Below are 14,029 nucleotides of genomic sequence, written 5' to 3' on the forward strand. Positions count from 1 at the left end.
TTGTAGTTTTTTTTTCTTACATCTTGAACTTGATTAAAAAGCCCTCCCACATGAAACATTCCTAAACTAACCTCACAAAATGATGGCATGCAAGGAAATACAGGCTGTGTTCCAAAACACAACCTAACACAGAGAAACAGGATATGAGAAAGCAGTCAGATCTGCAGATCAAAGCACGAATATCTGATAAGCACCAAGAGCAAACATGTAATTCAACGATATTCTAAAAGAGGAAATGAAAGGTCATTCATCTTTCACATCATTTCTAGGATTGGGTAATACATGTAATAAATCTTTATTAAGCTGCCACTATGATAACAGCAACCTATTCTTTATCAGATTTGACCTTGAGAATGCCTGATAAAAGCTTCACTGATGTTACACAAAAATCACCTGGCTTGTAATAAATAACAACTTATTCTAAATGTATTTTGTTGGGGTGAGGTGCAGGTCGCTGGAGTGCCTCCAAACCAAACTGACCAAAGCATGCCTATATGAAAGTCCAAATGAAACAGGTAAGAGTCTGTCCAAAACTGTTGCCACAAAGTCAGAAACATATTATTTGATTTATTTAATCTTATTTTAACAATCTAAACTTAATCCTAATCTAAACTTAATAATTATTTTGTTAATTGTATTTAATTATTAATTAATAATATTATTATTATTAATAATAGTAATAATAAGAATAAGAATAATTTAAACTAATAAAAATGATGTCCATATACATTTGGCAGTATATTGTATAATCGAAGAAGCCAGCATGTGGATAATTGCTTTGCATGCTCATGTTATAGCCAATAAATATGCACAGGACCTAGTGCACTTTATGATGCAAAAATGTCAGTCATAAATTATTGGACACTAATTCCTTTTATGGCCTCCAATCACTATTTAAATATTATAAAATCTAAATATGTAAACAAAGAAAATTAAGATAAAGAAAAGCAAGGGTGCTACACCAACCCAGAATGCTTCTGTTCACATACAAGCATGGACCAGAAGCACAAATAGGGATTAGAAATGACAAAAAGCTATACCAGAATAAACAGTAAACCGAAAACTGCTATAATGAAGCAGTGCTGAAAGAACATACATCGATCAGCCATAACATTAAAACCACCTCCTTGTTTCTACACCCACAGCCCATTTTATCAGCTCCACTTACCATATAGGAGCACTTTGTAGTTCTACAATTACTGACTGTAGTCTATCTGTTTCTCTGCATGCTTTGTTAGCCCCCTTTCATGCTGTTCTTCAATGGTCAGGACTCTCCCAGGACCACCACAGAGTAGGTATTATTTAGGTGGTGGGTCATTCTCAGCACTGCAGTGACACTGACATGGTGGTGGTGTGTTAGTGTGTGTTGTGCTGGTATGAGTGGATCAGACACAGCAGCGCTGCTGGAGTTTTAAACACCTCACTGTCACTGCTGGACTGAGAATAGTCCTCCAACCAAAAATATCCAGCCAACAGCGCCCCGTGGGCAGCGTCCTGTGACCACTGATGAAGGTCTAGAAGATGACCAACTCAAACAGCAGCAATTGATGAGCGATCATCTCTGACTTTACATCTACAAGGTGGTCCAACTAGGTAGGAGTGTCTAATAGAGTGGACAGTGAGTGGACACGGCATTTAAAACTCCAGCAGCGCTGCTGTGTCTTATCCACTCATACCAGCACAACACACACTAACACACCACCACCATGTCAGTGTCACTGCAGGGCTGAGAATGATCCACCACCCAAATAATACCTGCTCTGTGGTGGTTTTGTGGGGGTCCTGACCATTGAAAAACAGGGTGAAAGCAGGTTAAAAAAGTGTGTAGAGAAACAGATGGACTACAGTCAGTAATTCTTCTATATGGTAATTGAAGCTGATAAAATGTGTGTGGAAACAAGGAGGTGGTTTTAATGTTATCTCTGATCAAAGTATGTTCAGCTCATTTTAAGCTGAATGGTTAGGTGACAGGTGTAGATTAGTTTATCTATAACATACAAGTTTAGCTGTGGGGATGTAATGATGATCATGCAGGAAAACAATATAATGTGTTGATGCAAATTGTTCGCTGCTTTGTCCAGCCTCACTCCCGGAAATGCTTTATGAATGTTGACAGAGCAAATTTCACAAAACCTTTGCTTTTTCCCTATCTCACACAACACACCCCTGCACACACACACACAAACACACACACACACATTTATTATGACCTTCCGGCACAGTTGAGATTGTGTCGACACTTTGTGGGCTGTAATTACAGGGGGAACCGATTGTCAACCCATTCAGCTGTACGGACGATAGATCACTCACAGCCATTATATAAATGCTGTCCTATCAACAGTAGCATTCACTACAGGCTGCAGTGACTCACCACAGCAACACTTTCATCAACACCTTGCCCTCCATTACGCAGCTTTAAAAACACAGTTGCTCTTGTAACAAGCAGAGTCGCAGTGCCAGAAGTGGAAATACAGGTTAGTCAATCCTGTTCTTAACATCCTTTTATTTATGGAAATGGCAAAGAAGGAAATGACACAGAGACCATATATACAAACGGCATTTCAAAAAACGTTTTGTAAAATGCAATAAAAACAAAATCTGTGATTTGTTAATAATCTTACATTTTTATTTAACTAATAAAAGCAGAAAGATGAAGTCTTGAAGGCAGCATGTTGCGCCAAGATCTCAATGTACTTTTCTGCATTAATGCTTCCATCACAGAAGTGTAAACTACCTTTGCCAAGGGCACTGACACAGCCCCATACCATGACAGACCCTGGCTTTTGGACTTGTTGCTGATAACAGTCTGGATGGTCCTTTTTGTCTTTGTCTTTTGTCCTGGAATGCTGATTCATCTGACCACAATACACGTTTCCACTGTGTGATGGTCCATCCTAGATGCCTCAGAGCCCAAAGAAGTCGATGCCGCTTCTGGACATGGTTAACATAAGGCTTCTTTTTTTGCACAGTAAAGTTTTAAGTTGCATTTGTACATGTAACTCCATATTGTAGAGCTTGACAAAGGTTTGCCAAAGTAATCCCTCACCCATGTGGTTATATCAGCTATTGTAGAGTGGTGGTTATTGATGCAACGCCGTCTGAGGGATCAAAGATCACAGGCGTTCAGCTTAAGCTTGCACCCTTGGCCTTTATGCACAAGATTCCTCCCGATTCCTTGAAGCGTTTAATGATATTATGCACTGTAGAGGAAGAAATATGCAAATCCCTTCCAATCATTTTTTGAGGTACATTGTTTTTAAACATTTCAATAATTTTCTCACGCATTTGGAGATCCTCTGGCCATCTTTGCTTATCAAAGACTTTCCGGGCTTTTATGAAATAAAATGTAAGGAACACTGCATTTTTTATTTATTTGCATTTTCCATGCTGTCCCAACTTTTTCTGATTTGGGGTTGTAAATATAAACACATTTAGAGTTTGATCCCTGCAACATTCTCCAGAAATTGGAAAAATATTTGTATACAGATTGTGCATTTTTCACCAATTTTCTTCCTATCTAGTTGTATCCAACACAATCATAATTCGCCTCTACTGCTACAGACCAGGAAGATTGTAACCATCACACCCCTCATCTTACATGTGTGCAGTATCGACCACATCTTTTCACCTGCATGAGGCAGGTTTTTATTGGGAATGGTTTCCCACACGAACAATCATGCACAGAACTCCATTATTGCCAGTCATAATGACACGGTTTAATAGTTTTGAAACTGGGGACACTAATTGTTGCAGTTTGGCAATTGAAATTTCTGTCTTTTCTTGCATGATTCAATACTTCAGCTGCTAAACAGTCTGTGGTCGCAGTTGACTGATTCTACTCTTCATGCTACACCATACATTTTTAATAGAAAATGGATCTGAGCTGGAGGCAGGTCAGTCAAGCACAAGTATTCTGTGCGTACAAAGCCATGCTGTTGTAGTGCATGCAGAATGAGGCCTGGCATCGCCTAGACGAGGTAATCATAGACAGTTTGGGGAAAGGCATCGCCTTGATGGCAACATGTGTTATGCTATGGGCACCCACGCATCCTCATATCATGACAGATGTTGGCTTTTTTCATCTTTGGCACAGTGAATTCAATGCCCGTTTTCCCAAAAACAAGCTAAACCATGGACTCATCTGACAACAGCATGTTTCACAGCACTCTTTTGTTCCATCTGAGATGAGCATGGACCCAGAGAACTCTCCAGAGACTATTCTGCATATAAGTGATGCACAATATATAACATATTTACAACATATTTATAACAATACAGTGGTACTCAACAATACAGGGGTAAACTCGACGTCCCCTAAACGCAAAATCTTTGAAACTCGATGTACTTTGCTCGACGATTACATTAAAGTCTACGTGTGTGCGACTGCCGTTTTGTTTAGAGCTTGGCTTGAGAGGTCTGGAAAAACATCATCAAAGTGCGAATGAGATGAATGCATTTGTGTAGAATAAACTTCACATGAAATTCACTCTTAAATCGTCACATGTATCTGTGTTTAGCTGTATTTTTCTCCTGTTTCACTTTTAAACTTGTGTTACAGCTCAAGGTACTGAGAAAATGTGAGAATCAGCTTTACAGAGAGAGTCTAAAACGCTTTTGTCTAAAAAAGCGTAACGTGACTTAATGTATTAAAAGAATGGCACAGAAACACTAAACCTCTCTTAATTATTACTGCTCATAAGTTCTCTCCACTAATAAAATTCCTTGCTCATTGTTTTAATACAATAAATCACGTTAAGCTTTGTGCACTTCCACACTCCATAGAAACTAACGGCACAGCCAGCGCAAAAGTGATTTTACCGCTTCTTTTACCGCTTCTTTACAAGCATCTCCACGATTAAGAAGCATAAGGAAACAATAAAGAAGTAAAGGTGAAGTGTTAGCCCAGTGGTTAAGGTACTGGACTAGTACTCAGAAGGTTGCCGGTTCAAGCCTTACCACCACCAGGTCACCACTGTTGGGCCCCTGAGCAAGGTCCTTAACCCTCAATTGCTCAAAAAAGAAAAAAGAATGTGAAGAAAGAAGTCAAAATTGTAAGTCGCTTTGGATAAAAGCGTCTGCTAAATGCTGAAAATGTAAATGTGAAGTGCAGGTTTTATTGTATTTTTGGTTAATTTTTAACTGTTTTTTAAATTGTATTTCAGTGTGACCATGGAACGCAGTAACAGGTTTCCCATACATCCTGGAAAAAACACCTTGAAACTCAACATCTTTTAAACTAAACGCCACTCCCAGAACCAACGTCGAGTTTCAAGGTACCACAGAATATATACGTATTGTCAGTGACCTTGTATCTACAATGATTAACTATTTAATGAGTGACCTCTACCATATGAGTGTTTCCATGACACAAAAGCTTTGGGACAGCATGTTTTTCAACCCATGATTCAACCTTCAGTGATTCCATTGCCAAGTTATCTCTGGCATCCTTCCGTCTTCGGGAGACGATGGTGTAGCATCCGTTGCGGGTAAATTTATTTGCACCTTCTAGAGTGGCTGTACAAGCCAACCCTTGAGTGGCAGTCCCGGCTACAGTTGCCGCAGACAACAAGTTATCTACACTGTACCTAAATACCCATGATACATTTGGTTATCCTTCTTGTCCTGGGACCAAGCATACCAAAGCTGCCGTATGTGTGGTCAAGAAACAGTGCAGCTTGTTGACTGGTTAAACTAAAGAATCATTTTTAAACTCGACCTTTTGACTTAAACAGGGCTACAGAAAATTAAACACTACAAACTGGAAATCATCCAGTTGCTGCTACTGCTATTGTATAGTTACCATGGCATATAAGTGTCTGATAAAGATTGCCATGACTGCCTCACCCCCTACTTTAACTGGTGCCCTTGTGCAGTGAATAATGGACATTAACAGATCAGGTAAGGAGCAGATAGTTCTAAAATTGTAAGCACAACATATTGTACTGTACTGCAGGTAACCAAGCAATGGAAAAGTTGCAATGGAAATTATAAAAATGCACTTTGAGGTTATACAATTACTAACCGTAGTCCATCCAACAGAGGTGGTGGATCACTCTGAGCACTGCAATGACACCTACGTGGTAATGGCATGGTAGTGTGTGTTCTACTAGTATAAGTGTAGTAGGTGAAACTGTGCTATTGGGATTATGAAACATTAGTGTCAATACTGGGATAAAAATAGCACCTTGCTCAAAAATATGAAGCCAGCAGCGTCCTGTAGTCAGAAAGTGTCCAGTAATAAACAACTACTGATTAACAGAATGCCTGCAACAGCATTCTGAGTTCCTAATAAAGAGGCCAGAACTTTAAAACATGATTTAAAAATACCAATAACAAAAAACTGCCAATAAGAAAAGTACACTGTCAAAGCTCTTCTTGGTTAAACTATAAGCAAGAAGAACAAATCATGTTCACCTTGGCCACATCAGGTCATTGTACACAGTTCTCTTCATTGTAGTGTTATCTGCAGAGCTGGTGGTTCAACCGTGAATCACACATGTCAAAGTATAAAACAAGAAGAGATTAAATCTTCCTGTCCTTGTTTTTTCCTTCAATCTAATTAATGCAACAGTGTCACAGCACGCTTTACCTCAATCTGCATAATGAATAATCATCTAATGGAAGGAGGAGTTTCAATTCCACCTGGTTGGTTTCCTACTGACTTCCCTTTTAAGTTTACTATCAATTATTTATAGCATGTCAGACCTACAACTGTTTCTTAATTTAACAAACAGCACATTAATTAAAACATGAAAATGAAAATACAAGTTGATATCAGCAGGCTGCAGCTGTATTCTTACGTACTTAATAAAAACCTTTTCTGACCTCGCTATCGGTCAGCCAGATGTCTACACAGACATGATTGATAATGTCTGAATGCATGTCTGGGACCTGTCAATGCCCTGTGATAGATTGGCACCCTGTCCAATGTATTCTTGCCTTGTGCCAAGTGTCTCTGAGTGCAACAGTGACCACCACGACCCTGACCAAGATACAGCAGTTGATGAAAATCAAATGAAATAAAAAACCTTCTGAATCGGGATGCGAATAATTAACCAATAACCCACAGATAAATTATAATTCAGAGACACTTAAATCCACCACCACTGTGCTATAGACTGAGACATGAGCCCACAGTGACACTGGCTGTTTCTGGGGGCAGGATTGTCAAATGGTCTCTTCATTCCTGTTGAAGGTCCAGCTTATAAATGCCAACAAATTGATTTTTATTTATGGCAGTCTGTCCACTGTCCGACCAAGCTAAGATTAGCTTTTGGAATATGCTACAACGCTTGCTTTCTCTGCCAGGCTTGGGGGCTTGGCATCTTGCAGGCAGATTTACTTACATCAGTATCTAATATGTTGTATGTATACCAATCACAACAAAGCATGTTCGCATTGACAGTGTTCCCTTATTACTGCATAAAACACGACTGAATTCTGTTCCTTGCGGCAATGGGTTTGTCTCAAGTGCTGAACAATAAAAAACAAAGCTCTCCTAGCAAGCAGGAAGGAATTATGCATATCTGCATTAATATCCATTTACTAGCGCTGCTTCTTCTACTCACGCTTAGACATCTCATTATTCAACCAGAGCAAGGAGAAGCTGACCATATTTTATACCCTGATTAAGGTTTTCTTGTCCTCCCACAAATTACAAGTGACCAAACCCAATCTGTTTGTTTATGCTGAAGTCACTACTGTTGCTTATGTAGCTGGCTTGGTTGCTATGTTAACAGCAAAGGTGAAATGCAATATGTTGGTAGCATTTGCTAGAGAGAGCTACAAGACAGGTGTTAAAAAAAAGGCATATGCCATGTTGTGTTGCTGTTACTGTCATCATTGCAAACCTCTGATATCAAGAAGTTGTAGAAATCCATTTGGGATCTGAATACAAAACCTGAATCTTAAAAATCTCGTTTTTGTTGTGTTTTTTTTAGCTGGACTGACTGCGGAAATCAGATCTGAGCTGTCTGTTTGAACAAAGCATTAGTCTACTGATAAAGTGTGCGGCATAAAGGGACTAAGACACCTCACTGGGGGCACCATGGATCTGGCTTATGCGTCACTAAGTGGGATTAACACTTTTCTTCCAGCTGGCAATAACAGCTGCCATGAGGCTACCAGAGAAGATGGGTAGACCAGGAATGCCATCCTTCATCATCCATCACTTGTATGTTGGCACATGACATACTTCTCCATTTCAGCTGCAGTAAGACTGTGTTCACACTGGACGTCTTTTGTACATTTCCAAAGTGTTGACGCATAGGTTTTGAGTAACGTTAAGCAGATTGCTCTTAAACACCAAACAGAACTGGGCTCACAGGGTCCTGATGGCAGCCAGGGAGAACCTGTGTAGAAATCAATCTTTTTAATCAGTAAATATAAAACGCTTTCTTGCACAAGTTTATTTCACACAGCGAATAGTGTAAACATGCCCTACAGTTTCATGCTTTGATGATTTGCAGCAGTTGACTTACATAAGATACATTAAAGTAGACTTCAGGCAGTGAAAATTGATTTTGTTCTTAGTTAAAGTTTCACTGGAGCCAGAACTTAAAAAGCTAATCTAATTAAGTCAGTTCCACAAATAAAGCATTTTTATCCCATAAAAAAAGCATTTGTAGAGTAGTGCAGCCTGAAAGAATAAATACACAAAACAAATTAAAAGCCTTTGGGCACCAGTGTGTAGCCAGACTATCCACATACAATTATCTCAATTACAACAGCTCAAATAGACTCATGTTTTGGTAAAGATAGACTTCTGTATTCATTAGCCTCCAGTAATCTGTGTATCATTCTTCTCTCTGTTTATACACTCAGTGTTCCTGCAGGGTATAAGGTGCAAATTAAGGGAGCTGTAATGTCCCTATCTGTAATGTTCAATTTGTCCTAGAAGTCAAGAGATGCACAGCTGTACGAAAAGTGTAGCATCAATCTCATTAAACGTTACTTGCTACACCTGGAAGCAATGCTTCAAAAGTGTACCTGGGACTCAGGTCAGGGTTGGGTTTTTTGACTGTTTTTCTGTCATGGTTTTCTTTTGTCACTAGGGGTTTGCTGGGTCCCCTTGTCTGGGTTCTTTGTTTAACATTGCAGGTGCAGGGTCACTTCTAACACCTCTGTTACAAGGTGCTCAGGATCCTTTGACCATACCATTATGGACCGGACCGGACCTAGACCGCCCGACCTGGGGATCAACCCCAGGACCTTCTTGCTGTGAGAAGACAGTGCTACCCACTGAGCAACCGTACCACCAAACCATACCATTAAAAGATTTAAAAAAATTAAACATCATAACCACTGGTCTAATGATAAAGTCACAGCCTTTCTTCTGGTAGGTTATTCTGCAGCTTGTTTTTCCTACAGATGTAATAGCGCAGTCTGTGTGTCTTCTCTTCAAGAGATAATATCTGGCTCCAACAGGCTACAGCAGACTATTCTAGAATAACTCACAGAATTTGTATTGCAGGAACCAGGTGAAGCAAAAAAGTATATGCTTACTCACACAATTGGGAAAACTTTAAACACTGTTCATGTGGTTAGACACAATTTGCAAATCTGAATTACCCACTGTGCAAAAACTCTGTACACATTTTGATTCACAAAACACATTAAGCGGTGTGGTGTACTTTGACGCAGAATGACTCACACAGGTCATTCTCTCATTGTTGATATTGTCCTTTAATATAATGCAATTTGAATGTGTGAAATTCAACAGCGAGTTGTAAAAGACGACTTGAATTTTAAAGGAATCAACAGTTTAAGTGTTTGATAGAGCAACAATATCAATATGCGCAATTAGACATTAGAAGTGAATCTACAGCACTACTGTATTACATACATTTATACAGTATTGTATGTAAAGCAGCAAATGTATACAAAGGCATGAACCCTGGCATGCTATGTCATTTATAAACCATTTCTCCTGTGTGTAGAGAATGTCTGAAAATGGACTCCATGGAGAGTCCCCATGAACGCATTATTCTGAATAAAGCCATTCAATCTCACAAAGAGTAGAAGGAGAGGGCAACAAAATTGGTCAGCGTGCAAATTAGAGGTGCCTGAGCAGTGTGGTGGCAACGTGACAATATGTGCTGCCATCAGCAACTATGGTGTTCTCCACTGTCATGTGACTTTGGGGCCATACAAGAGTAAACAAGAGCATCCTGTATATGTTGTAATTTGGAACAATGTTAAATTTGTGAATGGTTTACTATAAACCTGCGTTTTATTAATGTGAGCTCCCCACCATACGCTCCTTTCCTTAACCCTATTGAGCAAACCTTTATATCCAGAAAAATCAAAAAAGTCAATGATGCAGTATGTGAAAACAGGAGAAAATCTACTCTAGGCTGTTTTCAGCATTCTAAAGGTTTATTTCCCCTGTTGTTTAGCAAGGAAGAGAATTGCCTGTGATGTACATGAAGTCCTGTGGCCCGACCTGGCACAGTAACATGATGCTGAGGCAGAATTAATGATTGGCACATTGCTTACAGTAATCAGTTCCTATTTACCTATAATTTGCAGGAATGTGCAAGTGGTCTACAATGCCCAGAGTGCAGTGTTTTGCATTTATTTATGATGTATTTATGAGTAATGATAGCTGCACAGTGTTGCACTGGCTGGCTTTGAGTAAAAATATAATAGTTTTGAATCAATTGTCTGATTTTGCAAGGTTTTGAGAGTGTAGTTTGAATTTTGTGGCTTGTGTTTACTGTTTAGATTAAAGAACAAGGATTTTTCTTTAAGTGTTTTAGCTGTTCAGAAAAACTGTAAGCCATGCACTCCAAAGCATATGAAGAAATCCGAAACATGACATCTGTGCACCAAATCACTGCTTCGGCTCATAATATTATTGTGAGTGAATCACTTAAACTAAGGTGGAAAATCTCAACCTGTACAGTTATTAATACAGCAGGTCCCAAATGGACTTTTCAAACAAAGCTGGCAGGAAAGGTTCGGCATGCACAACACATTAGCATGCCTACAGACAAGTAAACAATCTTCTGAGCTAGACATAGTTTCTACAGAGTATTAATTAGCAAATTTAAGCCAGTGACACAAAAAGACTTGTTTCACACACCTTCACAGAAATCATTACTGAAAGTTTTATGTGGAGGTTATTCTTCTATTTCTCGTATGGATTCCTCTGCTAATAACAATAGTAATAAACAATTATGCAAACACAGGGAGAACATGCCAAGACTGTATCAGTAACAGACAACAAGGTATAGACAGCAAAAGGACTCAAGGATATTAACATTCACAACATTTAGCAGATATCCACAATTAGCTGTAGTCTAACTGCACAACGACATGGTATCAACAAGACAGGTGTACACAGCGTTTAAAACCCAGTCAAGACTGCCACTATTAATTCAGTCTCACTGCTGTGCCCTTAAGCACCATTAAATCAGCCTCATTGCTGTGCCCAGTGCCACCATTAACTAAGTCTCACTGCTATGACCATAGCTATAGCTTTAATATGTGGCCAAAAGTATGTGAACCCCTGACCATGAGTTTGTTAGACATTCCAAAACCATAAGCATTACTATGGAGATGCCCCAAACCCCACTTTGCAGCCAGAACAGCAGATTTACGAAGTGTGTCTTTAGGGATTAGTGCCTATTCAGTTTAAGAACCATTTGTAAGGTCAAGCACTTACTGATGATGGAGGCCTGGCTTGCAATCTGTATTCCAATTTATGCCAAATATGTTAATTATAGTTGATACCAAGGCTATGTGCAGACCACTGCAGTTCTTTTACACCAAACTCATCCAACCAAACCATGTCTTTATATAAGTGATTTTGTACGCCTGTTAGCAATACTTAAAGCCCCCAGTCTCAATAATAAGGAGGGGTGTCTGCATATTTTGTGTGATGAACAGAGGAAGAAGAAGAGCAACTTCATTAATCATAAAAATTTTAATTTTGGAATGTGATTGATCTACATTATTGTAATGGCATACAGTGGTGCAAAAGCGTGAGTCAACGAATATCTTAACAAGTGGTGTACACCAAAAGAACAGTACTGGCATAAATGCTTGACCCTACAATAAAGGGGTGTAGTGGCTCTATTCTTCTCTAGGGGATGGTTGGGGGTGGTGGGGGTTAACCTGAAAGGAGAGGTCACTGCTGATCAGTATGACGGAAAATTCCCCCAACCTGATAGGAGTGGCCTTTCTGAGAATGACAGTGTAAAGGGTCTCTAAATGGTCTGAGTATATTGATGAGTTTTGTAATAGGTTGTACCTATTAGCACTGCAAAAAAGCACTGTATGGATTCCTATTAATAATAACAGTGTTCCATACAGAAAGGTGGTCAGTAAATATTGGTCATTGTGATTTTGATAATAGAAATCAAAGAGATTTGGGCTTTAAATGCAGATAAATCAATTACATAAATGTCAATGTCGCCTGTCTTCAAGTTTGTGGCCTCTAATTACTGAAATCCTGTTGTTGTGCCAGTATAAGATAGCAATGGTTTGCACAGAGCCCTAATCTTACCCCTATTGAACATCTTTGGGCTGAATTGGAACCTTTATGATTAGCCAGGCTTTCTCGAGCAACATCAGCCTGATGGACACAAGATCAGGTGTCCATATATTTTTAGTAGACAGTGCCTCTCTGGTTTTAGTGCAGGTATAGTTGACAGTTGGTTGAAGTACAGTGTGTGTGTGTGCTTGGTATAAACTTACCCAGTATGACACACACAAGTGCTGGTCTCCTGCATGGTGACGCTCCACTGATTCCCATCATGAGTGGTATTTAAACACGCAAGTTTGTCGAGTCTTCTTGCTTGGCTCCTGGTTATACTGGTGCTGGATGATTCTGCTCTAAATGCTGCTGTTTAGAATAAAGGTTTAATGAAACATGATCTAGTGAACGGTTTGATGAAACATGATCCACGGTTTTAATTTGTACAAAGAAAGCGAGTGCACCATAAAGCAGAAATGGGTTTCCTCTCCATCACGTTCTGCACTGACCGTTCCTGGAAAAGTCTTCGCTCAATAAAAAAAACAATTTAATAAAGTAAACAGTTCAGTGCAGTGAAAGAAAGAAAAAAAACAAATCAATAGAGATAAAAATCGCGAAAGCAGATCCGCTCTCGCACACGGCTCGCGTTCTAGCGAGGACGCGCTGGTAACGCGAGTGTTCAGTGAAAAGCGCGTGCAGAGAGAGAGAGAGAGAGAGAGAGAGAAGGGGGGGTGGAGCCAGAGAGGTGGCACTAGTTACCCTGAGTGCCATCCTTACACTCTTATTTCCTAGTTTGGCCTAACTAACTAGACTCCGTATTTCCTACTGAAGAATCCACCAGCTGGCCCAAGTTGGTTTCTACGCATCACATGCATTAACATGTTTAAAATGTTCAAAACACTGCAGTAAAAATGAAACCTAGACCAATGCGTTTATATTCTCGTATATTAATGCAAGTGAACATTTTATCATCAAAGTTGATGTGTTAGAAGCAGGAAAAATGGGCAAGAGTAAGAATTTGAGAGAGTTTGACAAGGGCCAAATTGTGATGGCTAGACGACTGGGTCAGAGCATCTCCAAAACTGCAGCTCTTGTGGGGTGTTCCCGGTCTGCAGTGCAGTATCTATCAAAAGTGGTCATGGGCGGCCAAGGCTCACTGATGCACGTGGGGAGCGAAGGCTATTGTTAGGATTTTTGGAACATAACATCATTATTAAACATCATTATTAAACATAAATTCAATATGGGAAGTTTTACGGCATTTTCCAAGTTTTACGACATTCATGCCGCATGGTCTTTTGTTCAAAATGGCGGCTGCCATGATCTCTTGGCAGAGGTCCTCTAGACCCCCACCTAGGGGGTGGGCGGAGCCTGGGCCTTTTTAGCACATTTCATTGGCTCCAACAGCAGCGGCGGAGGAGGAGCCTAGACTAGTTTAAAAGAATGGCGCGCTCAGAGGCCGGGTCTCTTTCTTGGTGGTTGTGTTTCTAGACTGCAGGAGAAAGGAGCGCCGATTGGCTTAGCTCTGTCAGGGTGACCAGTCAGGGT

At 39.8% G+C, this 14,029-nt stretch overlaps 1 protein-coding gene across 1 annotated transcript in view; it reads right to left on the reverse strand.

Annotated features, from left to right (window-relative positions):
* Positions 1–12,958, reverse strand: part of ramp1 (receptor activity modifying protein 1) — a 40,653-nt gene extending 27,695 nt beyond the window's left edge. The window contains exon 1 of the mRNA XM_063006347.1: positions 12,703–12,958. Coding sequence (XP_062862417.1) covers positions 12,703–12,763 — 61 coding nt within the window. The 5' untranslated portion in view covers positions 12,764–12,958. The remainder of the gene's footprint in view (positions 1–12,702) is intronic.
* Between the last annotated feature and the right edge of the window lie 1,071 nt (positions 12,959–14,029).

Source organism: Trichomycterus rosablanca, chromosome 12, assembly GCF_030014385.1.
Source record: "Trichomycterus rosablanca isolate fTriRos1 chromosome 12, fTriRos1.hap1, whole genome shotgun sequence".
In the NCBI taxonomy this organism is placed as follows: domain Eukaryota; kingdom Metazoa; phylum Chordata; class Actinopteri; order Siluriformes; family Trichomycteridae; genus Trichomycterus; species Trichomycterus rosablanca.